This window comes from Mobula birostris, chromosome 16, assembly GCF_030028105.1.
Source record: "Mobula birostris isolate sMobBir1 chromosome 16, sMobBir1.hap1, whole genome shotgun sequence".
NCBI lineage: Eukaryota > Metazoa > Chordata > Chondrichthyes > Myliobatiformes > Myliobatidae > Mobula > Mobula birostris.
This window is the reverse complement of record NC_092385.1, coordinates 53,125,076-53,149,022: the sequence shown is the minus strand read 5'-3', so window position 1 is coordinate 53,149,022 and position 23,947 is coordinate 53,125,076. Positions and strand designations below refer to the sequence as shown.

At 43.2% G+C, this 23,947-nt stretch overlaps 1 protein-coding gene and 1 long non-coding RNA gene across 4 annotated transcripts in view; one reads left to right on the top strand and one right to left on the bottom strand.

The window, feature by feature from the left end:
• The window catches only part of rassf1 (Ras association domain family member 1), a 116,268-nt gene that overhangs the window by 27,623 nt on the left and 64,698 nt on the right, over nt 1-23,947 (bottom strand). For 2 of the 3 annotated variants that reach the window (XM_072280646.1, XM_072280645.1), the window contains exon 2: nt 13,579-13,703. In XM_072280646.1, coding sequence (XP_072136747.1) covers nt 13,579-13,703 — 125 coding nt within the window. Of the gene's footprint in view, nt 1-4,401; nt 4,421-13,578; nt 13,704-23,947 lie in introns of those variants that run through there. The other variant, XM_072280647.1, reaches the window with a different exon arrangement.
• On the top strand, nt 4,583-19,816 carry LOC140211138 (uncharacterized). Its single transcript, XR_011889394.1, has 5 exons — nt 4,583-4,673; nt 12,916-13,070; nt 14,331-14,624; nt 16,245-16,408; nt 16,999-19,816. It is a non-coding gene; the product is annotated as an uncharacterized lncRNA (long non-coding RNA).

The following is a 23,947-nucleotide window of genomic DNA, read 5'->3' as shown; positions in this document are numbered from 1 at the left end:
GCCATTCTGCTCATCTGTCAAAATCTTTTGTGGACTCATTGTTTCCTCAACACTACCTGCCCCTCCATCTAACTTTAACCTGCAGTATTAACCCCATTTCTCTTCCCACAGCCTGACTTTCTGAGTACGTCCAGTATTTTCTGTTTTCATTCTAATCTGTGCAACAGCAGGCTGTGCCTGTCGCACCCTCCATGCCCTGCTTTCCCCAAAGGTGTCATGGTCCAGTCCGTGAAGTCCGCATTCCGGTTCATGGTCCGGTCCATCGACCCTTGCTCCAGGTTTTCCTGTCTACCCTGTTTCTGTTCCTGTCGAGCACTAATTGAGGCAGCTGATTCTCATTGGGGCTGGCTGCAAAATACCTCCAGAGTCCAGGGTGTGGCTGCTGGATTGTTCTTGTCCTTACTCCTTGTATCCCTTCCCCTGCCTTCTGTTTCTTCGCCTGAAGCCTTGCCTTGTCTTGCCGGTAACTCTCGCCTCACCTAAAGCTCTTGTCTCGCCTTGCATTGCCTGAAGCCTTGCCTTGTCTTGCTGGTAACTCTTGCCTTGTCTCGCCTGAAGTCTTGTCCTGGAGCCACCCTGTACCTAGCTCCCTTCCTGTCCCTTGCCTCCATCGGGTAAGTCAGGCCATCTTGCCGTTACCCTGCAGTTGGTTCGGTCCCTTCATGTCCCTTGCCTCTGTCGGGTAGGCCAGGCCGTATTACTGTTACCCTGCAGTTGGTTCTGTCCCTTCCTGTCCCTTGCCTCCATCAGGTGGAGTACCGCGCCCTGCCCAGGAGGAGCTTCAAGACCCCAAGTCTCAAGTCTCTGGTCCCAAGCCTCGCCTCAAGTCTCTAGTCTCCAGCCTCGTCCTGCCTGCCAGCCAAGTCACATCCTTGCCTAGTTCTGGGGTCCAAGCCAGAGGCAAGACCCAGGTTCTAGGTCCTTGTCCAGTCTCTGGCTTGGAGTCCAAGCCCGGGCTCCTAGCTCTCTTGTCCAGTCCTGTTCTGGGTTCCCGGTTTTCGTGTCCATGTCCTTGCCCTCGACCTGTATCCTAGTCCTGTCCCTAGTACTTCAGTGTCTGTGTCTTGCACTTGGGTCCATCCAGCCACCTCAGTATGACAAAAGGTCAAGTAAAAGAGACCATGTTTACTCTGCAAAGCCATTCCTGGTGGGTAAAAGGAAGCTGACAAGTGTCACCATACTGTGGAGCAAATTCAATCCTAGCAGCTTGGATGAACGATTGATATACACCATTTGCAAAACTAAGTATATAATATGTTCATGTGACATTGATTTTAAATGTGGGCTATACACCTTCTCCTTCCCTTCTTCGATTAGGTGGCGCCGGCGTCATGTGCTTGCCAACCTGATTGCACATTTTTAAAAAATGAAATTACATAATTGAGCAAAAGAAAAACTTCCTGGTGTGGAGGGCACCACCTATATTGTGTGCCAGAAGACATTGCAGAGGTATGGGTGAGGTTGGGAAGAGGGATTTTTTTTCCTGTATTTTGTATTTGTACATACAGAACTATCCCACATTCTCGGGCAAAGGTTCCCAGCCTGGGGTCCATGCACACCTCAGTTAAAAGTAAGGATCTATGGCATAAAGAGAGATTGGGAACCCCTGTTCTATGGTGTAGGCTGTGCAAGGAAGGTCAAGGCATCAGCTGTAAAATTAATAGGGAGCCTGTTTCATTATTCACAGCCACCAGGCTGTGCCTTTCAACATAATGCTGACTCTGCCTCCATTCTACACTGCTGCCCGCTCTTCCACATTCCTGAGGTGGATAATCCAGTTGTGGGAACCACTGGAAGTTCAGCTTCGTCACTCATCAGTTGCTGTGGGATATTTCGGGGAAGAAGAAGTGACAGACAGGAAAAGTACCCCTTTCCAATGCACGCTGTCCCACAATTCTTGGGATTACTATGTAAATAATTTTCACACACTGAGATCTCCCACAGCAAGCAAGAACCAAAATAGACAGGAATTTACTGATGAAAGCACTTTCATTGACATCAGGACAGCTAATTTTGAACCGTAGCCAATGTTTATAATAATGGGAAATGTAGCAATCATAAACAATGGCCTGATAATAGTCATTGAGAGATACGCCTCAGGAACAGGCCCCTAGCCCTTGGCTACATAAACACAAGACATTCTAAAGACGTGGTGGAAATCCAGACTAACACACTCAGAAATGCTGGAGGAACTCAGCAGGTCAGGCAGCATCTATGTGGAGAAATAAACAGCTATTTGGGCCAAGCCCTTTCATGGGGACTAATCGTACCATAACCCATTTTATTCTCCCTAAATTCCGAACAACTACCCCTTACTCTATTTCCCAGCTAAAACTCTAGGGGGCAATTCACAGTGGCCAATTAACCTACAAGCTCATACCTCTATGGTATGGTGGAAGGAAGCTGGAAGACCCACAGAGGGAGAACAGGTAAACTCCATAGAGACAGTGCCAGAGGTAGACTGTTGGAACCGTAGGCAACACCTCTACTAGCTGCTCCACCATATCACAGAAGTTAATCTGTTTTATTTTTGTAGATGAAAATATATTGGCCAGAATGCCAGAGATAACTCTCTTGCCTGTCTTTGAATTAGTACACCAAATAGATTTTTCTTTATGTCCCTCCACCTATCTTAAATGAAAGCTAGTAGTAACCCCAATCCCTCAACAGGTCTCCAAGATACATAAAGCATCTCAAAGTACTGGGAAGATCCTACTAATGCAACTTTGCAAATTCCTCCAAGATTTCTGGAAGGATAAGTAAACCAATGTCAGTATCTTTTCCAAGGCTAACATCCTCCAGTTACACTCAGAAAGCAATGTTGGTTAGGCCATTTTGTTTGCTTGTCTAACACCACAATGGAGAAACAAAGCTTTTCTTCTGAGGGGCACAAGATAATGCAGATGCTGGAGTAACATAAAAAATACTGAAAGAACTCAACGAGTCAAGCTGCATCTGTGGAAGGAAGTGGGCAGTCAACATTTCGGTTGGAGTACCTTAATCTAGACCAGCAGACAGAAGAAAAGATTTAACGTTAGGCTCAAAGCCTCTTTGAAGAAATGTAACATGCCACCAGCTCCTGGGATTGTCTGGCCCATGACGTTGCATTTTGCTATGCTTAGATGATACTGTTAGAGTCCCTGTGCCAGGAAGCACACAGTGTGGATGTTGGGAGGAGTGAACCACTCACAAAACAAGCCAGGTTTCTTCTGCCCCATCAGTAGAGAACTCTGTGGTTCCCACGTTGGTCTCCGTTACCTCAGAACCCATAAAACTCAAGTGTAAGCAGGTTATCTTCAATAGAGAAAGAATGCCTAGAAGGAGGCACATGGGCAGTGGCGCTGCTTTTTTTTTTTTTACGGGAAATGTTTTCCCACTGCAATCACTGATGCCTACTCTGCCAGCTCCTATTGGTACAGCACAGGGGATGAAAAGGAGGCGTGGAAGCTGGGGAAACATCGTGGGACATTTCATTAGAGGACAGAGAGCTTAGCCTGCTCCACTCATTGCCAAAGCCAGAACAGGCTGATCTTGTGGCCAGATGAAAAAGGAATCAAAAATCTTAATTATATCTGCATAACATAAGGTATATATATATATATATATAATTAAGGATCAAGGATCAACTTTATTCACCACGTACACTTACATGTATTAGGGATGTGCTGTGGTGAGTTGGTCAGGGTGCAACAAGAAACTAAAAACAACAAATCGAACAACTAAAAAGAATAATGATTTATATAAAATAAAGTTAGAAGTTAAAGTATGGATATGGAACAAATATACATAAATAACAGCATGCGTTTATAATGCAAACAGCATTTATAAAAAGTGCTTTTGGGTGTTTACAGTGCAGTGCAGTGACAGGGGTAGTGGAGGGGGTGGGGGGGGCTAAATAGAATGGTTGATCAGATTGGGGGATGTAACTTTTGGCTTGAAGAATTTGTTTTAATGGCCCATTAGCGTTTCCAGAAGGGAGCCTTTGGAAAAGGCAGCTTGCAGGGTGGGTAATGTTCACAATGATTTGTCCTGCCCACTTCTTTGTTCTGGATGCATACAAGCCCTGCAGTGATAGTAGACTGCAGCCAATGACCTTTCCTGCTGGCCTAGCTGTTCGCTGTAGTTTTTCTACATTGTGAGAGGATGCTGCAACAGACCTCTGACAATATGCAAAATGAAACTGTAACCTGGATTTTATCTTAAAGGCTTTAAAGAAATTCAAGTCAGGAACCAGATTGTGAGCACTTCAAGGCCGCAGCATCAAGAGGAAAGCATGAGAGGTTGAAAGAGAAAAATGTGACCTCTGTTGGTTGCAGCTGCTTTCAATTAATCTACAAACAGGAAGAAACTGGAAGGAAGCAGCAAATACGGCACACAAGGCCGCTTCTGATTCTGACTCACCCCCACTCCCTTAGGAGTCAGGCTTGGTGTACAGGCAGCGGCGATGAAGCCAGCAAAGACCCTTTCACTTCCTCACCAGCCGCAGGGTTTCTGTGGAGAGTTCCCGGCAGTGCTGACAGACTGCTGACCTGCCCCTCCCCCAGCAATGCCACGTCCCCAGGAGCACATTGTGCAACGAGAGAGTCCCCGACACTGCATTCAATACCATGAATAAAACTGAATGTGCTTTGGGATTATTGGGAAAGAATTGTAACAGCACCACAGTCCACACGGTAGGTACTGTATGTTGCTGCTCCTCTTTGCCCTGGCGGGTATGCATGTCAATTCCTGTCTCAGCTGTATATCAATTACTTCCCACTACCTCCGAGCTTGCCCTGCCTTCCAAACCTCTTCCTACAGTAGTATTGTTCACTTAAAACAACTTGTGTCCCTTCATACGGAGCTTGGGAGACAAATCAGCAGTTTACAGTATGTTTTAAGGCTCTCAGATCTCCTGATTCCACCCAAAGCTTTTCTGCCTGGAACAAATTTCACCTTTTCCACTGAGATTGGGTGAGACTAGAACTGAAGGTCATAGGTTAAGGGTGAAAGGGGAAATGTTTAAAGGGAACATAAGGTGGAACCTCTTCATTCAGAGGGTGGTGAGAGTGTGGAACAAGCTACCAGTGGAAGTGGGTTTGATTTCAACATTTAAGAGAAGTTTGGACAAGTACATGGATGAGAGGGCTCTGGTCCAGGTGACCATTGATTGGACTAGGCAGAATAATTATTTGGTACAGACTAGATGGGCCAAAGGACCTGATTCTGTGCTGTAATTCTCTATGACTCTATGATTCTCTCTGTCATCCACCTTTGTGTGCCTATATTGGCTTATTACATGCAGTTCCCGGGTTGTAACAGGATTCTGTCCCTGAGAACTGTTTGTAAGTCGGAGATGAACGGAAAGAATATGTGGGGGAGGATCACAGAAACAATTGTGATGGGAGAGTGAGTGGGTGTAGGAAGAGCTGGCCTCTGCTCAGCCTCCCACCTCGGCTCGGCTTGGCACAGCCCCTGATTGTTGCAGCTTGGGGCTGGGATTAGGGAGAGGAGGCAAGTGGAAATGATCCATTCCCACACTGCTGAAGGTGCCTGCCACTGCCAGCAAACCTATCCCCATCTATCCCACTGGTCTCCAACGTCTTATTCATATGTAGGGGCTGCCACAGGCTAGGCGTTCATCGCCCGGGAAGGACCTGTATACACTAATATCTCAGTTTAAAATCATGTCCCATCCCTCAGTATCATTGTTTCCCCAGTCTGTGACCCACTCTAACTCTACGAACATGACCTTGGTGCTCTTGATTCTGGCCTTTGGTACATCGATTATTTTCAACAATCACCTTTCAGGTCCGTCCAAGCTCAGGAGTTCCTTCCCTCAACTTCTTCAGCTCCTTAGCTCTTCCAAAAACTGAAGTGACGCTGATATTCAGTCCTGACATTGCTATGGTTGTGTGTCATAGTGGATGTGTTGTGAATGAATTAAGTCATTTTTACAACATGGGTACTTGAATAATGTTTATTCATTCATTCGTTGGTATTTGGGCATCACTGGCTAACTGCCCTGAAGAAGGTGGTGATGAGCAGCCTCCGTGAACCACTGCAGACCTTCAGGTGAAGATACTCACAATAGAGTTGGGTTGGAAGTTGCAGGATTTAAACGTAGTGATGAAGCTGGTAACCAGAGATCTGTATCTGGCAGTGGGCACTTTTGAAAACTCGCCCTACTCCAACAAGAGCCAGAGTAATACAGCAGGAAACAACCCCTTTGACCCAGCTTGTCCATACTAACCAAGATGCCCATCTAATCTAGTTCCATTTGCCCCAGTTTGGCATGTATCATCTCTGAACCTTTACTATCCACGTACATCTCCAATTGTCTTTTAAATATTGTTTCCGTACCTGCCTTGACTATTTTCTCTAGCATCTCATTCCATGTACGCATTACGCCGTGCGTGAATCTGCCCCTCAGGTCTCTTTGAAACCTTTCCCCTCTCACCTTAAACTCATGCCCGTGAGTTTTTGATTCCCTTTCCTTGGGAAAATGACTGTGTCCACTCACCTTATCTCTGCCCCTCATGATTTTGTACAGCTCTACTAGGTCACCTCTCAGCTTCCTTTGCTCCAAGGAATAAAGTCCGAGCCAGTCTTTCGCAATAACTCAAACCCTCATGTCCTGACAATATCCTCATAAATATACTTTGCACTCTTTTCAGTTTGACGACATCTTTGTCAGTACAGGGTAACCAAGACTTCACATAATACTCCAAGTGTGGCTCACGCACTGGTCTTGTACAACTGCAACATAATGTCCCAATTCCTATACTTAATACCATGTCTGATGAAGACCGATGTGCCACAACTGTTCACCTGTGATGCCATTTTCAGGGAACTATATACTTGTATTACAGGAGTTTTCAGTTCTGCCACATCTGAGGGCTCCACTATTCACCTCAGTATGACCTCCCAAAATGTAACACCTCACACTTGACCGGATTGGACACCATTTGTCATTCCTTGGCCCACTTACTGAGCTGATCAAAAGTCCGGTTGGTTGTAGTAATAGCTATTCTGGGGCTAATCTTTGGTGGTCAGTCATTCTCTGGATTGGCTGTAGGCTTTGAACTTCTTTTCAGAGGAAAGCAAGTTTCAGTCTTTCGACATTCTTTGCATTTCTGCTTCATACTACAGGGTTATTAACCTTCTAAGGCTCAGAAATCAAATCCTGAGCATATATTCTGAGGTTTAGGTACTGAACGTAATTCAATCCTTATGATTCAAGTCTGTCTGTAATACATAATTGATACCTCTTTCCTAAGGCAGCCATTAGCTGGTCAGAACAGAAGAGCAAAACAAAAACAAAAGCAGGTCTCCTATCAGTTTCTAGCCTTGTCAATTTTGTGGCAGGAAGTCAAAGAGCCACTTGTTTGTGTTTAAAAACAAATATAGTCGCTCTTTCTCATATTCTGTGGGATATCATTATCAGTTTGGGATGTTCAGCAATTCAATCAACAAAAATTTGAATAAAAAGAAAAATCCCTGAACATTAATCCTACTCCCATGCCCCATGTCTGTAGCTCCAGCCAAAGACAATTAGGCAGGCTTGGGACATCAGTGAGGAGCTGGATAAAATCACTGTTACTGGAGAGGTAGTGCTGAGCAAACTGCTGTGCCTAATGGCAGACATGTCCGCTGGTTCTGATGGGATACCTCCCAGGGTACTGAAAGAAATGGACGGAAGTTATAGTAGACATGTTTGTGATAATTTAACACAATTCTCTGGACTCTGGGCAGGACCCCATGGATTGAAAGACGGCAAATATCATACCACTCTTTGAAAAAGAATGTAAGTAAAAAGCGGATAACTATAGGCCTGTTAACTCGATGTCTGTGGCTGGGAAACTGTTTGAAGCTATCATTAAGGAAGAAATACCGGGACACCTGGATAGAGTGATTCCATTAGGCAGACACAGCATGGGTTTACGAAGGGCAGACCTTGTCTGGCAAACTAAATAGAATTTGTAATATGTGCAGTGGATAGAAGAACACAAGTGGGTGGTGTATACTTGGATTTCCAGAAAGCACTCAATATTGTGCTGCATAAAATAAGGATGCATGGGGTTGGGGTAATGCATTAGGGACAGGATTGGCTAACCAACAGAAGGCAAAGATTTGGGATAAATGGGTGCTTCAGGGGTTGGCCATCAGTGGTGAGCAGAGCACCGCAGCAGACAGTGCTGGGCCCACAACTGCTCACAATACATTAACGGTTTGGAAGAGGGGACTGAATGCTGCTCATCCAACTTTGCTAAAATGAATGGAAAAGCAAATCGCCCAAGAGGATGCAGGGAGTCTGCAGAGATATATAGACAGGTTAAGTGAATGGGCAAGGGCCTGTCAGATCGAATTACAATGTTGATAAATGTGTGATCATCCACTTGGGCAGAGAAATAGAAGATCAGATTATTATTTAAATTGTGAAAGATTGCACTATGAAGTTGTGCAGAGGGACTTGGGAATACTTGTGCATGAACCGCAAAAGTTTGGTTTACATGTGTTACCGATTATCAAGAAGACAAATGGAATGTTGGCCTTCATTGCCAGAGGCACTGCCAGGGAGATTATGTTGCAACTGTACAAAAGTACTGATGAGCAACACACACAAAATACTGGAAGAACTCAGCAGCACAGGCAGCAACTATGGAAAAAAGTAAACAGTCTTTTCCATAGAAGCTGCCTGGCCTGCTGAGTTCCTCCAGCATTTTGTGTGTTGCTTGGATTTCCAGCACCTGCAGAGTTCCTCATGAAGGTACTGGTGAGATGGAACCTGGAGTAATGCATGCATTTCTGGTCTCTTTAGTTCAGGCAAGATACATTAGCATTGGAAGTAGTGTAGAGGTTGAGCTGCCTTTGATTATACTTGCTGGAATTCAGAGAATGAAAGGAGATCTTATATAAAATTATGAAAAGGATAGGTAAAATGGAGGCAGGAAAGTTGTTCGTTCTGCATAATCCTTCTAAGATTGGGTTTGAGGAGATCCAAGCATGAGCACAAGGGAAAACTAAGGAGTTGTTGGCTGTGGAGTGTGCTGTGTTGCGATATGCAAGGAGGAAATTGGCAAGCTTCTGATTCAGTGTTAGTGAAGCGTGTTCTGCTGACATTGCTCATAATGCGTTCTTCAGACTCTGGACAAATCTTTTCGCCAAGCCATTTATAGCTGGGTGGTACATTGCAGATGTAATATGTCTTACTCTATTCACTTTTGGGAATGGCTGAAACTGTTCTGCGACAAACTGCGGTCTGTTGTCACTGACTAAGTGTTCTGGAACACCTGTACTTGAGGAGAAGCTTCTCAACGTATCAGCTGTGTGCAAAGCTGTAGTGGGGTTATTGGGAACACTTCTGTAGCTTCATCCACTATTACCAAGAAATTTGTGCCCATGAATGGTCTGGCAAAATCCACATGAATACAATGCCAGGGCAATGCAGGTCATTCCCAGGGATGGAGAGGTGCTGCTCTTGGCATCTTTTGAACGCGTTGGCAACCCAAACAGAGCGTGGTTGGCTGCTCGCTCTGCTGATATGTCATAGACAAAGCTTTGAGCTAACACTTTCATTTTGACCATGCCAAGATGATCAGAATGTAGTTCCTCCAACACTTTTGTTCTCAGCTTGCATGGAACAACAACTCTCAATCACCACAGAAGGTAACTCCTGTCAAGGGGAAGTTCATTCCGGTGCTGGTAAAAATGGGGGAGCTGGAATTTCAGCTGCACATTCCTGTCATTTTTGGTGGTCATGTAGACCTGAGACAGTGTGGGGTCTTTTCTAGTTTCCCTTTGGATTATCTCTGCAGCAGTCAGGAGTTTTTCAATTTGCATTACTGAGAATATGTCAAGAGGAGTGTCCTCTTTTGCTAATTTTTCAGGTATTTAACTTTTTAATGGTAACTTGGACAATCCATCAGCATTTCCACTTTTAGTGGTCCTCTTGAATTCAATTTTGTAATTGTGTCTTGCAAGAAACAGAGCCTATCTCTGTATTCATGATGCAGCTGTTAGTGGAACACCCTTCTATGCATTCAAAAATGGACACCAATGGTTGATGATCAGTAATGACAGTAAACTCTCTCCCATACAAGTACTGATTGAAATTTTTTACAACCAAAACCAGAATCAAGGCCCCTCTGTCAATCTGTGCATAATGTTTCACTGCAGCGGTAAGGGGTTCAAAGGCTATGGGGTGACTGCACCTAGACCATAAGGTGAGTTGTCACGGGTAAACTTCACTGGATGACGTGGATCATAATGTGTGAGTACAGTGACTGACGTCACCATTTCCTTTGCCTTTTTGGAAAGCCACCTCATATTACGTTGTCCATTGCCCATTCTTCCTGACCTGTAGTCATGAGTTCAAGGGGTGAAGCACAGTAGCCAGGTTTGGCAGGAACCTGTTATAGTAATTGACAGACCCTAACAAGGACCACAACTGTGATACGTGTTTTGGCCTCAAGGCAACCACCACTGCTTGAATTTTCTCAGCACACTTGTGTAATCTTTGTGCGTCAATAGTGTGACCAGAGTAGGTGATGCTTAGTTTAAAGAATTAACACTTGTAGCGTCATGCTCTGAGCCCATAATCTCATAATCTTCTCAACATTGTCTTATGATTTTGGAGATCTGGTAACAATAACGTCATCCAGGAACCATTGAGACCCTGGGCATTTCTGCTGCACCTGGTCCACAGCTTTCTGCCAGTGTACAAGGGCAGATGCTACATTAAATTAAGCCTAGAATAGTGATAAAAGCATTGTAACTGTTTATAGTGAGAAACACTTTTTACTCTTCTTCCATCTCCATCTACAGGTAGGCCTCAGCTAATTCCACTTTGCCGAAGTGTTTCCCTCCAGAAATGTTTGAAAAGATATCCTCTATCCTGAGCAGAGGGTATTGATCTACTTTCAGTACTGGGTTGATGGTAATCTTAGAATCATCACAGATCCTATCAGACCTATTTCTCCTGGCCACTGGGACCACTGGCATTACCCATATGCTCCACTCAACCTTGGAAAGAATTCCTTCTGCCTCCATGCAATCTAGCTCACTGGCTAATTTATCACGAATGGTATAAGGAACTGGAAGGGCTTTTTAAAACTTGGGTGTTGCATTTTAATTTAACACTATTTCACACTTGAAATGTTTGAGTTTCCAATGCCATCCTAGGATTTGGAAAGATGTGGCCTTATCCGGTACCTTCCTTAATTCGCTTTCAGTTGACCCTGTTACAGGGGATGTGGCATGCAAATGGTCAATGGATTTCCTATCAAGTTGTACTTGTCTCAGCCAGTCATGGCCCACAATGCTGGCCCCCCTGTTTTTCCCATATATAAGCTCAGGCTTGTTGGTTGTTGTATTTCACTGTTATGAATGTCATTTTCACAGGGGTTAACTTTTCTCTAGTACAAGTTCTTATTTCGATGTCTGCAGGCTTCAGTTCAGTATCTTTCAATTACCATTCAAACCCATTTTGTGGAAATGACCGAAAAAGCTGAGCCAGTGTCCAATTACATTTTAATTAATTTGCCATTCACTTCTGGTGTAAGCCATCTTGCTTGTCTCTCGTTAATTTTCACATTATAAATCTCAGTCCTGTGTCACTCTCATCATTGTCAGATTTTTCCATCAACAGCACGTGGGTTAGTGCTCTTTTTGAAACTGCAACTTGACTTTTTATCTTTTTCTCTTCCCTCTCTGGTCCATTTATTTTTGTTTGCCCAAAATGCCCTTTGTGTACATGCTACTTTGTTGCATTCTCTGTAAGTCTCGCCTTTAAATCTATATTGGTCTGGTGTATGTGAGCCCATGCCACAATGGAAATGCAATTTGTTCGGCCAGGAAGGTTTCTGTTTAGACAATGCCATTTTGTTCACATTCCCTTTCATTCTGACTGCAACTGAATTGGTTCTCCAGCTGATGCTTCCATTCATACAGCAAATTCAACTGCTCTTTTAAATGTGAGTTGTGCTTCACTTAGAAGCTGTTTCTGAATGCTTTCTTGTAAGATTCCACAAATTAAATAATCTCTCAGTGCATTATTAAGCCCATCGTTGAACTGACATTGCTCAATTATCAATTGAATCTATAATTCATCCACATAGGTTGTAATGAACTCCCCTTCCTTTTGACTCTACTTATGAAATCTAAAGTGTTCCTACATTATATTCACAGTATCAGCAAAGCTTATTTCAGCTGGTTTCATTGGAGCAGTTAAACATCAAAGCAAATTGTATGCCTTTCCACCCAATACATTCAGCAAAACTGACACTCACATTACACTGACCAGCTCAATTGCTTCAAAATACTACGCAATTTACTCAGTACAAAATATCCAGTTTTCTGTTGTGCAATTGAACACATCTCTCTTTCTGAGGTAGCCAGCCATTTCTGCTCTTTTTTTAAAAAATTAGATTATCCCTCCATACTCACTGTTTATGAACCCCGGAATTTCATCCATTTTTGCCTTTTTAAAAACTCTCCCATCTTCTCCCCTTGTGAACAAAAGAAGTGCCATGCTTTGTTTTTTACTCAACTATTTCTGTCCTTTTGTGAAGAAAGCACGTTGCACTTGTTCTTTAACTCACACGTCTTGGTGTGCTTTAACAGGTAGGAAGTTGTCACAGGTCATTTTAAAACTTACTTGTCACCACAGTTATGTTTTGAAACTCCAAAAATGAATGGAAAGAAAAATATGGGAGCCTGGTGATAAATGTGTCGACTTCATTCTTACTTGTAGTGCAGCACAGCGCATACTTATGGTGGCATAATAACATATGCTGTTCACATACTTTTACATAATGAATTATTTAAACAAAGAATGCTTATTCAAACAATTTACCATATTACTGAAATATTAAATACACAAGTTATCTCATTAAATCTATTTAAGACACAGTTAAAAAGATTTTTGCATTACAGGGAAATTAAAAGTTTATGGGAAGAAAGAAGGTATGTGGAACTGAGTCCACAGACAGATCAGCCATGATCTTATTGGATTGCAGAACAAGCTCGACGGGCCAGATGGCCTACTCCTGCTCCTATTTCTTATGAAGGAGCCTCACTCAGATTCAAAGGTCAGCTTCTGACAGTATCATCAAGGCTATCACTTAATTGACAAGATTAGACACAAGTCTTTGAAGAGCTTGTTTGTTCAGAGGGGTGAGGGTTAATTTGTAATGGTAGAGAGTGTCTGATTATTCAGAAGGGTAAGGGTTAACAGGGTTCATTTTCTTATAATTGCATCACATAAGTATAATCAGATTTTGTGTCCTATTATAGCGGGCAGGCTTGAGGGTGCTGATTAGCTGGTGCTGACAAAGTCACTCTGGCTGTAACTGTGACCTGAAACATGGCTGTCACTGAGCTTGGAAGGATAGGCACTGGGAGTAGCACAAGCAGGTTTCACACCACTTTATGTAAGGATATCAAATAAACTACAATTATCTGCGTCATTATCATAGTGCTGTTAGTGTCTTGCATAAACCTGCCTTGCACCAGCTGTCCCCGGGGAATCCTACCCTCCTGCATTCCTCCCCTTGCCCTCCACAGGCTCCTATTACCAGGAAGTTGTACAATCCCTACCACATTGGTGTCCTGCTCGAGTGCCTGTTCTGCGCCGTCCACAAGGTTCAACGTTTTGATCTTTGGCCGGTTGCAGTCGAGCTGGATCAGGGGTCGGCAGCGGTAGTGGCAACGGAACTTGCAGTCTGAAACAGTTAGACAGGAGGAATCTTAATATAGTCACCAGCACACTGTACACAATAAACAACTTGCAACATTACCACATTGGGCATGTAATCTCCCAAAAGTACCTAAGATGAATATTTACATTTTACATGCACCGGAATCGTCAAGGCAGAGAAGGCCAGGGACCATACAGAATTAGAGTGGACGGGTATCTGATTGCTAGTACGAATATGATGAGCTGAACAGCCTGTTTCTGTGTTGTACGAGTCAATGCTACTTGGTGTTAGAAAACAAAACTTGATGTGTTAGGAGATACTAAGACATGCTAAGTCAGAGATGATAGTGGAATAAATTTATTATTGTTATGTATACTGAGATACAGTGAAAAACTTTAGTTTGCATGCTACCCAGACAAATCATTTCATACATAAGTACCTTGAGGCAAAATAGAAAAAATAACAGTATGCTGAACATTGAACATGGAACATCACAGCGTACTTCAGGCCCTTTGGCCCATAATATTGTACTGACCTTTTAACTTAAGTTATAACCATTCCCTTCGACATTACCCTCAATTTTTCTATCATCTACATGCCTATCTAAGAGTTTCTTAAATATCCTGAATAAATCTGCCTCTATCACTGCAGGAAGAGGAGGAGGATGATTCCTTATCCATGTTTTACCTGAAGCCAGGAGACTACATTAACTCCAGCTGCAGTTCATACCTTCTTGGTCCTCTTGGTGCTGTGGTCATCAATCTCTGCCTATACTCAGCTAGCAGAAGTACAGCCAGGTGATCAGACCTTCCAAAGTGTGGGCATGGGATGGCACAGCGTCCAGGACATCCTCAAGAAGCCAAGCCGCAAAAAGGTGTCATCCAACATCAAGGACACCCATCGTCCAGGACCTGTCCTCTTTTCATTGCTACCATCAGGAAGGAGGTACAGGAGCTTGGATTTTGATTATTATGTACGCATTGTACTGGTGCCGCATGACAACAAATGTCCTGACACATGCCGGTGATAATGAACCTGATTCTGATTCTGATGACACCCAGGCTATCCCCTCCTCTCTGTACCTCCCTGTGCCTCTTCCTCTGATGGACCAGTTCAGCAGGATGTGGCATTCCCAGGGAGTGTAATGGAGGAATGGCATATTACACACATCTGGATTCTGTGAGTACAATATCAGGTATTGCATGACCAGTTTAGCTCCAGTCCCAGATGTTTGTAAGGAGGACCTTCTATGGGCAGGGAACATATCTGAAATTGATGCCTGGGTCTGCCTTACTTTTTGCTTTTGCCCTTTCATTGTTTTAATGACAATACAAATGAGTGACTTGCTAAATCACTTCAGAGTTCAGCCTTATTCCAAGCCTTAAGTCATGGACAGTGCAAGGACAACAGACTTCCTCCCTGAAGGACATTAGTGAACCTAGCAGGTTACTACAACAATACTGCACCGTGTTTTCACATTCATCATTACCAACAGTAATTTCACTTTAAATTGCAAGAAGTAAGATAAATACTTAATATTTTTCATACACCTAATGAAGTGAATGACTCACGTTTGTGAAGAGTGAGTTGGGAACATACTGTCTTTCAATAACAAACTAAGCCTTACTCACCAACCTTCCTTATTTTCACACGTACATAGTAGCTTCTAAAGGGCTTCTGCAGCCCCAGACCCTGAATGTTTCCTGGCGTGGAATAAGACTGAAGAAGCTGTGTGCTTCACAAAGATACCTGCATCCAGACTTCATTGTTAAATCACATTCTGAGCCCAGTTGAATCGATTTACTTCAGTAGACAATGATTTTGTTTTAAATTCAGAGATACAGCATGGTAACAGCCCCTTCTGGCCTTAAGACCCATGGACCAATTAACCTACTAACCTGTACGTCTTTGTAAGGTGGGAGGAAACCAGAGCACCCAGAGGAAATCCACGTGGTTTCAAGGAGAACATACAAGTTTCTTACAGACAGTGGTGAGAACTCAACCCAGGTTCCTGGCACTGTACCATCAGTCCAATGGAGAAATGGGAAAATTCTGGTTCCTAGAATGCCTTTCTTCAATATGCTACCTCTCCTCACCCCCAACCTGATCTTGGCAGCTCAGAACAAGGGATCTTGGATCAGTACCATTGAATGCAGTACTTTTCTGATAACTGTCTTCTCCTAATAATGTTCCAATGAAGGACAGTTTCTTTTGAGGGAGGATATATTCCCATTGGCAATCACTTCTGGGTCTGCTAGCAGACCAGGAATCATTAGTGTATTGGGGAATCAAACTTCCATAAGGGTGGGGAGCACAAGCGATGGTAACCCCTAGGTATGCAAATTGGCAAGACCAGAGTTTGATGCCTAGTAACACACATAAAAGTTGCTGGTGAACGCAGCAGGCCAGGCAGCATCTCTAGGAAGAGGTACAGTCGACGTTTCGGGCCGAGACCCTTCGTCAGGACTAACTGAAAGAAGAGCTAGTAAGAGATTTGAAAGTGTTCATGTCCTGTCAAGGGTGAGTTGGGTGTTCGAGGCCCAGTGTTCATGGTTATCATTCCAGGGTCCTCGTTCATCATCAATGGCAAATCTTACATCACTATCGAACATCAAAGCCAGAAGGTCAATCAGAAGTCTAGAAGCCGAGGCTCGTGCGCTGGAACCCCAAATCTGCTGGGGAAGTCGAAGGCCAGATTCTGCGAATCTACAAGTCTACTGGGGACTGAGGTTGGTCTGTGCTGGGGTTGGAGGACCGTGCATGTGCGTGGGTGGCAGGGAGGATCAGAGCTTGTTTCACTGTTGTTGCTTGTTGTGTTTTGTTTTGTTTAGTTGTGTTCTGTGAATGTGTGGTGACACCTGTGGGCTTTCCCCAGCCTACTGCTGGATGTGTTGGTTGTTAACACAAACGGCCCATTTCACTGTGTGCTTCAATGTACATCTGATAAATAAATCCGAATCTGAACCTGCTCTGAACCCCAAAACCAACAGACTCCCTGTAAAAGTATTACATGTTGTGGATTACAAGCAGGAGGTTCCTTCACTAGATCATTCTGTAAAAATTATACAAGGCTGCACTATTCTCTTTTAAATTTTTACCATCCATGAAGCAAAATAGTATTTACCCCTTTCCATTTCATGCCACACTTCCATACTAGTGCCCTTGCAATAGAAACGCCCATTCCCCCCACACACACCAAAAGTTTCTCCAAACAGTGTTTAAAGGTACTCTTCCTTCAATGGAGGAAAACAAAACAGCTTTCCTCTATTTCACATTATTATATATTGTGTTTCTTTTTGTTGCATTTCCTGTGTTCCAGGTTGGCAAGGTGGCACCAGCAAACCACGGCGATGCTTTGGTAGAAGGTGGGGGTGAGGTTACGTACAATATACATCTCTTTTGAGTTACTCTCACTGCAGTCACCCAGGCTGTGGATTGAGTCCATGTTCAATGGCTCATCGGTGGATCTGAATGAATACTCCACGGTTGTCACGGACCTCATTAAAACAGTTGTAGACGAGTATGTCCCCACAAAATCATTCAGAGTCTTCTCCAACCAGAAACCCTGGATGAACCGTGATATCCACAATCTGCTGAGGGCCAGATCAGACGCATTCCAGTCTGGCAACCAAGTGAGGTACAGTCTCTGGAAAGGCATCTCACGGGCGACGTGGCGATTCCAGACTACCCTTGATTCAACAGAGGATGCTCGACAGTTGTGGCAGGGCTTGAATACTATTTCCTTTCACAAAGTAAAATCAAGTGACACCGGTGCAACAGGGCTTTGCCTCCAGATGAGCTTAATGTCTTCGGTGCTTGCATTGACCGTCAAAACATGGAAAAACCATCGCAAACTCCCACAGCCCCCGAAGACCCTGTGATGTCAGTCTCTGAGGCCAACATGAGAGCATCCTTCGGGAGGGTGAACCTACAAAGACAGCCCAGCCCGGATGGGGTATTGGCCAAGAACTAAAGATCAATTGGCTGGAGTGTCCACTGAGATTCTTTACCTCTAGCTTCAGCAGTCTGAGGTACCCACCTGCTTCAAGCAGATCTCACTTATACTAAGAAAAACATAGTAATCTGCCTCAATTAATATCATGCAGTGGCATTTGCATCCACAGTGATGAAGCTGCTGATGAAACAGATCAACTGCCTAAGAAACAACTTGGATCTGCTCCAATTTGCCTACTGGTGCATCATTCCATCTCACTGGCTTTTCACTCAATCCTGGAACATCTCCACTGCAAAGATGCATACATCAGGATGCTTTTTATTGACTATTGTATGTTATTTCATACCATCGTCCCCTCAAAACAAATCAATAAGCTTCGAGATCTTGCTCTCAATTCCTCCTTGTGCAATTGGATCCTCTATTTCTTCACCTGCAGATCCCAGTCAGTTCAGATTGGCTTCAGACTTCCTCTACATTCTGCATCAGCACAGGTGCACCACAAGGCTGTGTGCTTAGCTCCTGCTCTACGCGCATTACACTTATGACTTTGTGGCCAAGTACAGCTCCAATGGTATAGTCAAGGGTGCTGACAACAACACTGTTGTAGACTGAATCAATGGTGCTGATTGACCAATGGAGGGAGATTGACAATCTGGCAGAGTGGTGCCACAACAACAACCTCTTCCTCCATGTCAGCAAGACCAAGCAGCTGAATAATGACTTCAGGAGAAGAAAGGAAGAGGTCTATGAGCCAGTCCTCATCAGAGGATCAGAGATGTAGAGGGTCAGTAACCTTAAATTCCTCAGTGTTATCATTTCAGAGGATCTGTCCTGGGCCCAGCACACAAGTGCAACATAAAGAAAGCGCAGCAGCACTTCTACTTCCTTAGGAAATGCGAAGATCCCTTTTGACATCTAAAACTTTGACAAACTTCCATAGATGTGTGTTGGAGAATATAGACTGGTATATCACAGCTTGGTATGGAAACACCAATGCCCTTGAATGGAAAGCAGCGGAACAATCCGATCGGCTCGGTAAAAATGAGACTGAATGCCCAGCAATTACTGGCACTGCACCAAGTATGGAGGATTTCAGCTGAACTGAGAGATGGATAAGCAGACATTGTTCCCATTGAAGAGAGATTAGGCAGAAATTTCATGAGTTCACAGTTCTAAAGGTCTTTGATAAGTGGAATTAAAACAAGTCACAATGGATTGGTAATGAGCAGAGAAAACATTCAGATATTGACCAAATTCTTACGATGAAGCACAAATAAACAGGGCTCCGTCTTTCCTTTCCTGGCCAGGAACAAACAGGACAAGTTCCTGGTCATTCCAAGGTGAGCAATTGTCTTGCCAGCTCAGCCAAAGTCAAGAGAACGTTTAATCTGGCTACCTATGTTTTAAAACATTATTCAGAGCAGTGAGTTAACTTCGTAATGATCATCTTCTGGTCACTTACTGGGGCTCGGTTGGTGTAATGGAACTGGGACAAACCATACTAAGTGAATGTAGCCCAAGACCTCAGATTACTATTTGTTTTGCTGTTGTTGTTTTGTTGTTTGTTGTGTTCTGCGTTGTTCCGCTGAGCACTGTGGGCATGCCACATTGGCACCAGAATATGTGGCGACACTTGTGGGCTGCCCCGAGCACGCTCTCAGGGGTATTAGTTGTTAACACAAATGACACATTTCACTCTATGTTTCGACGTGCACATGTACAAACTTTAATCCTGAATCACTATTCCTCACATTACTCTGATTAAAATGCAACTAAATCAACTCCTTTGATTCAGGTGGCAGAGGAGTGGCAAGGAGTTGAGGATAATCTCCTTCTTTCACATCAAAAGATTATTTTAACAGAGTATTCTCATGAAAGTTCATACACCAAAAATAATCATGTGATCCAATAGGAAAACATTTGCCCATGGGAACTCACTTGTATGGAATCGTAACCAATTTTAATGAGCTCATAAAAGGGAATAACGTTGAACTTAATCTGAAATAATTTATTCCTGTAATGGAAACTTGACAGTTTATAAATTCTGTGTCTAGGTTCAGTGGAGTTTTTACCTCTAATGAAATAAAGGTAATTTGGTAAAACTACAATATTTAAGCATTACAGGTCAGCATGCTATTTAATGAAGCGGGTTCTTTGCTGAATAAGAATTAAAACCTCTGATGAAAAACAGAATATCTAGCATTCCTCCTGCAATAAACCTGCAGGAAACGAGAATCCATATTCAGGTACATGTAATGCTGTTTCTCATCACTAGAGTGAATGAAAGTTCAAAATGTAAACCAATAAGGAGAGCAAATTTTGACTCATTCAATGGTGTTGACGATGAACAAAAACAGCAAGATTTTTTATTTATTTTATTTTAATTTTGACTGAATAAAAATAACCCACACGCCTTTGGAGTGGAGGTGGAGCAAAACCACGCAGTCACAGGGAGGACGTACGTATAAACTCCTGACAGGCAGTGGTAGGAATTGATACCTGGTCTGCTGCTACCACAGCATTACACTAAAAGGCAAGCTGATAGCTTGCATTTAAGAGTATTTTGAAACATTTATTTCTTTGATTTCAGTTTAACGAAACAAAAATAATGGAAGTTATTTTCCTGCTTGGCTAATAATCTAAATCAGAAACTGCTCAATTCATCCATTCATCATCACACTGAAAATATCATATGTCATGGCTGCTGCCTGGACCAGCTCCTGTGTTATCCTATTTTGGAATGATTCACCACGGGACCTCCCACCTCCCAATGCTCCCACAATACCTTCATTGATGGTCAAATGTCAAACAATTAACAATGGTAGCTTTGATACCCACCGCATTCCACACACTCTTTTATCCATTGTGTGCTCTTACTGCAGCAAGCATGTGCTTAGATCCCTGAGTACACTAGATGCCCAGTGGCCTTGCTGCTTATAATAAGCCTCAAAAGAGGAAAAAAAAAGATAAGAATATCTCCTGATTATTTTTGTCTGAAGTTACTTTTGAGCATATCCCGGAAATTTATCTTTAAGATGGTCATTACAAGGCAATTCAGTAAAGTCAACAAATTATTGCAAAATAACTTAAGGTAACAAGTCAGTGCTGTATGAAGAGAGCAAGGCACTACTGAGAGCATATTTCAGGCGAAGTGTTAAATCAAATCCCAGCTACCTACTTAGGCAGATTTGAGTAGATAGTTTTCAAAAATAAAATATTCAATCGTTTTTTTTCCTTAATTCAGCCCCATTCGGTATTTGGGCCTGCCCAGTGCTCACAGTCCAGCTGGAACAATCCATGAATTTAGTGCCTTGCTCAGCTATTTCGGAGTTAACTAAATTGAAACCATGCAATTTACAAAGTAAAATTGTGAAATGCACAGTTTCAAAATAGGTAACTCCTAAGTAACTGAGCAGGGTACTAAACTGTAAGTACCTGCTCATTGTACCATTTGATTTCTGAGCAATACACACAAAATGCTGAGACAGCAAATATGTGGGGGAATAAACATTTCAGGCCGAGACCCTTCATCAGGACCGGAAAGGAGCCAGGGAAGAAGCCAGAATCAGGAGGGGAAGAAGCCAGAATCAGGAGGGGAAGAACAACAATCTGGAAGGTGATATGTGAAACAAAGGTGAGGGGGCAAGTGGGTGGTTGGGGGTGGAGGGATGAGGTGAGAAGCTGGGAGGTGATAGGTGGACGAGGTAAAGGGCTGCAGAAGGAGGAATCTGATAGGAGAGGACAGTGGATCAAGGGAAAAGGGAAGAAAGTTCAAAGTAAAATTTATTATCAGAGTACATATGTGTCACCACACACAGATAGGAGAGGACAGTGGATCAAGGGAAAAGGGAAGAAAGTTCAAAGTAAAATTTATTATCAGAGTACATATGTGTCACCACACACAGATAGGAGAGGACAGTGGATCAAGGGAAAAGGGAAGAAAGTTCAAAGTAAAATTTATTATCAGAGTACATATGTGTCACCACACACAGCCCTGAGATTCTTTCTCTGTGGGCATACTTAGCAAATCTATAGAACAGTAACTGTAAACTGTAGACATCAGGAACTGTAAACAAACCATGCAAATGCAGATAAAATAAACAGCAAAAAATAACAAGCATGGAATAACAAGATAATAACCATCAATATAACAGAGTCCTTAAATGAGTGTAGCTATCCCATTTTGTTGAAGAGCCTGATTGTTGAGGGGTAGTAACTATTTTTGAACCCGGTGCTACGAGTCCTGAAGCTCTTCTGCCTTCTACCTGCCAGCAGCCCTGACAAAAGAGCATGGCCTGGGTGGTGAGGATCTTTGATGATGGATGCTGCTTTTCTACGACAATGTTTCATGTAGATGTGTTCAATGGCTGGGAGGGTTTTCACGTGATGTACTGGGCCAAATCCACCACCTTTTGTTGGATTTTTTGATTAAAGGCATTGGTGTTTCCATACCAAGCTGTAATGTAGCCAGTCGGCACATTTTCCACCATACATCTGTAGAAGTTTGCCGAAGTTTTTGATGACGTGCCATATCTCCTGAGGATGTAGAGGCACTGTCGTACTTTCTTCACAATGATATTTATATGATGGGTCCAGGACAGGCCCTCTGAGATAGTGACACCCAGGAATTTAAAGCTACTGACCCTCTCCATCTCTGCTCCTCTGATGAGTACTGGTTCATGGACCTCTAGTTTCCCTCTCCCGTAATTTACAATCAGTTCCTTGGTCCTATTGACATCGAGTGAGAGGTTGTTGTTATTACTCTACTGAGCCAAGTTTTCAATCTCCCTCCTGTATGCTGATTCATCACCACCTTTGATACAGCCCACAACAGTAAACTGGTATATGGTGTTGGAGCTGTACTTATCTACACAGTCATAGGTGTAAAGGGAGTAGAGTAGGGGGCTATGTACACATCTCTGTGGTGCTCCTGTACTGATGGAGATCGTGGAGATTTTTGTTTACCAATCCAAACTGACTGGGGTCAACAAGTGAGGAAATCCAGGATCCAAGGAGCAGGAGAAGGGGCATCAGAGGGGAGGTGCCAGACAGTTGTGAAGAGAAGGGATGTGAATTAAACAGCTTTACTTATTTCTTGCTCCACCTTTTCTCTCCACCTCCTTATAATGGCCATCTCCCCTCTGTCCTTCAGTCCAGATGACTTTATTGCTTTTCCATTATTCTACCTTATGATCTGTATGGAAGATATGCAAAAATATGTTTTTCTATTGTGTACACGTGACAATAATAAAACAATTCCAATTCCACTGACGTGGATCGGAAACGCCAGCTATCCATTTCCCTCCATGGATGCTGCCTGACCTACAGTTCCTGCAGTGTGTATTCACCTGTACAATGGTATCCTGCTTAGCACGACATCATAGGGTGCCAGGTCATTATAGTATACTCGATCCTCTCTTCCCAAAAGACATTAGCTTGAGCTGGACACTTCTGTGCCAGAAACGTGGATCCCGGGAAACTCATGTGAACCCTTGTCGTTGACTGGTGGTGAATTTCTGCCCCTTGTGTGGTGTATTTAATATTCCAGTAATATTGTAAATATATTGTTTGATTTAGCATTCTTTGTTTGTTTACATAATTCAGTACGGGTTATATGCAAGACGTACGCGAATGGCACGTCATTTGTTTGCGCCTCACTAAAGAAAATCTGATAATGATGAGAGTGATACAGGACTGAGTAGCCTTGAGAATTAAAATGCAAAAACTAACAAGTAACAAGCAGTATAGCTTACAGCAGAAGTGAACCACAAATTAATTGAAATAAATTTGGACACTGGCTTGGCTGTTTCAGTCATTCAACAAAATCAGTTTGAACGGCAATTCAGAGATAATGAACTGAAGCTTGCAGATATCCAACCAAGAACTTAAACTGGAGAAAAGATAACTCCTATAGGAATGATATTTGTAACAGTGAAATACAACAACCAGCAAGCCACATTGGGCTTGCAAGTAGTAAAAAACAGGGAGGCCAGCATTGTGGAGCAAGATTGACAGACAGACAGACAGACATACTTAATTGATCCCGAGGGAAATCGAGTTTCGTTACAGTTGCACCAACCAAGAGTAAGGTGTAAATTGCCTGAGACAACTACAACTTGTTTGGAGATCCATCCACCATTTGCATGCCACGTCTCCTGCAATAGAGTCAACTGAAAGCAAATTGAGGAAGGTACTGGATGATGCCACAGCAGTGCTCATGGATGGCAATGGAAAACTCAAACATATCAAGGCTAAAACAGCGTTAAATGAAAATGCCAAACCCAAGTTTTACAATGTCCATCTCATTCCTTAT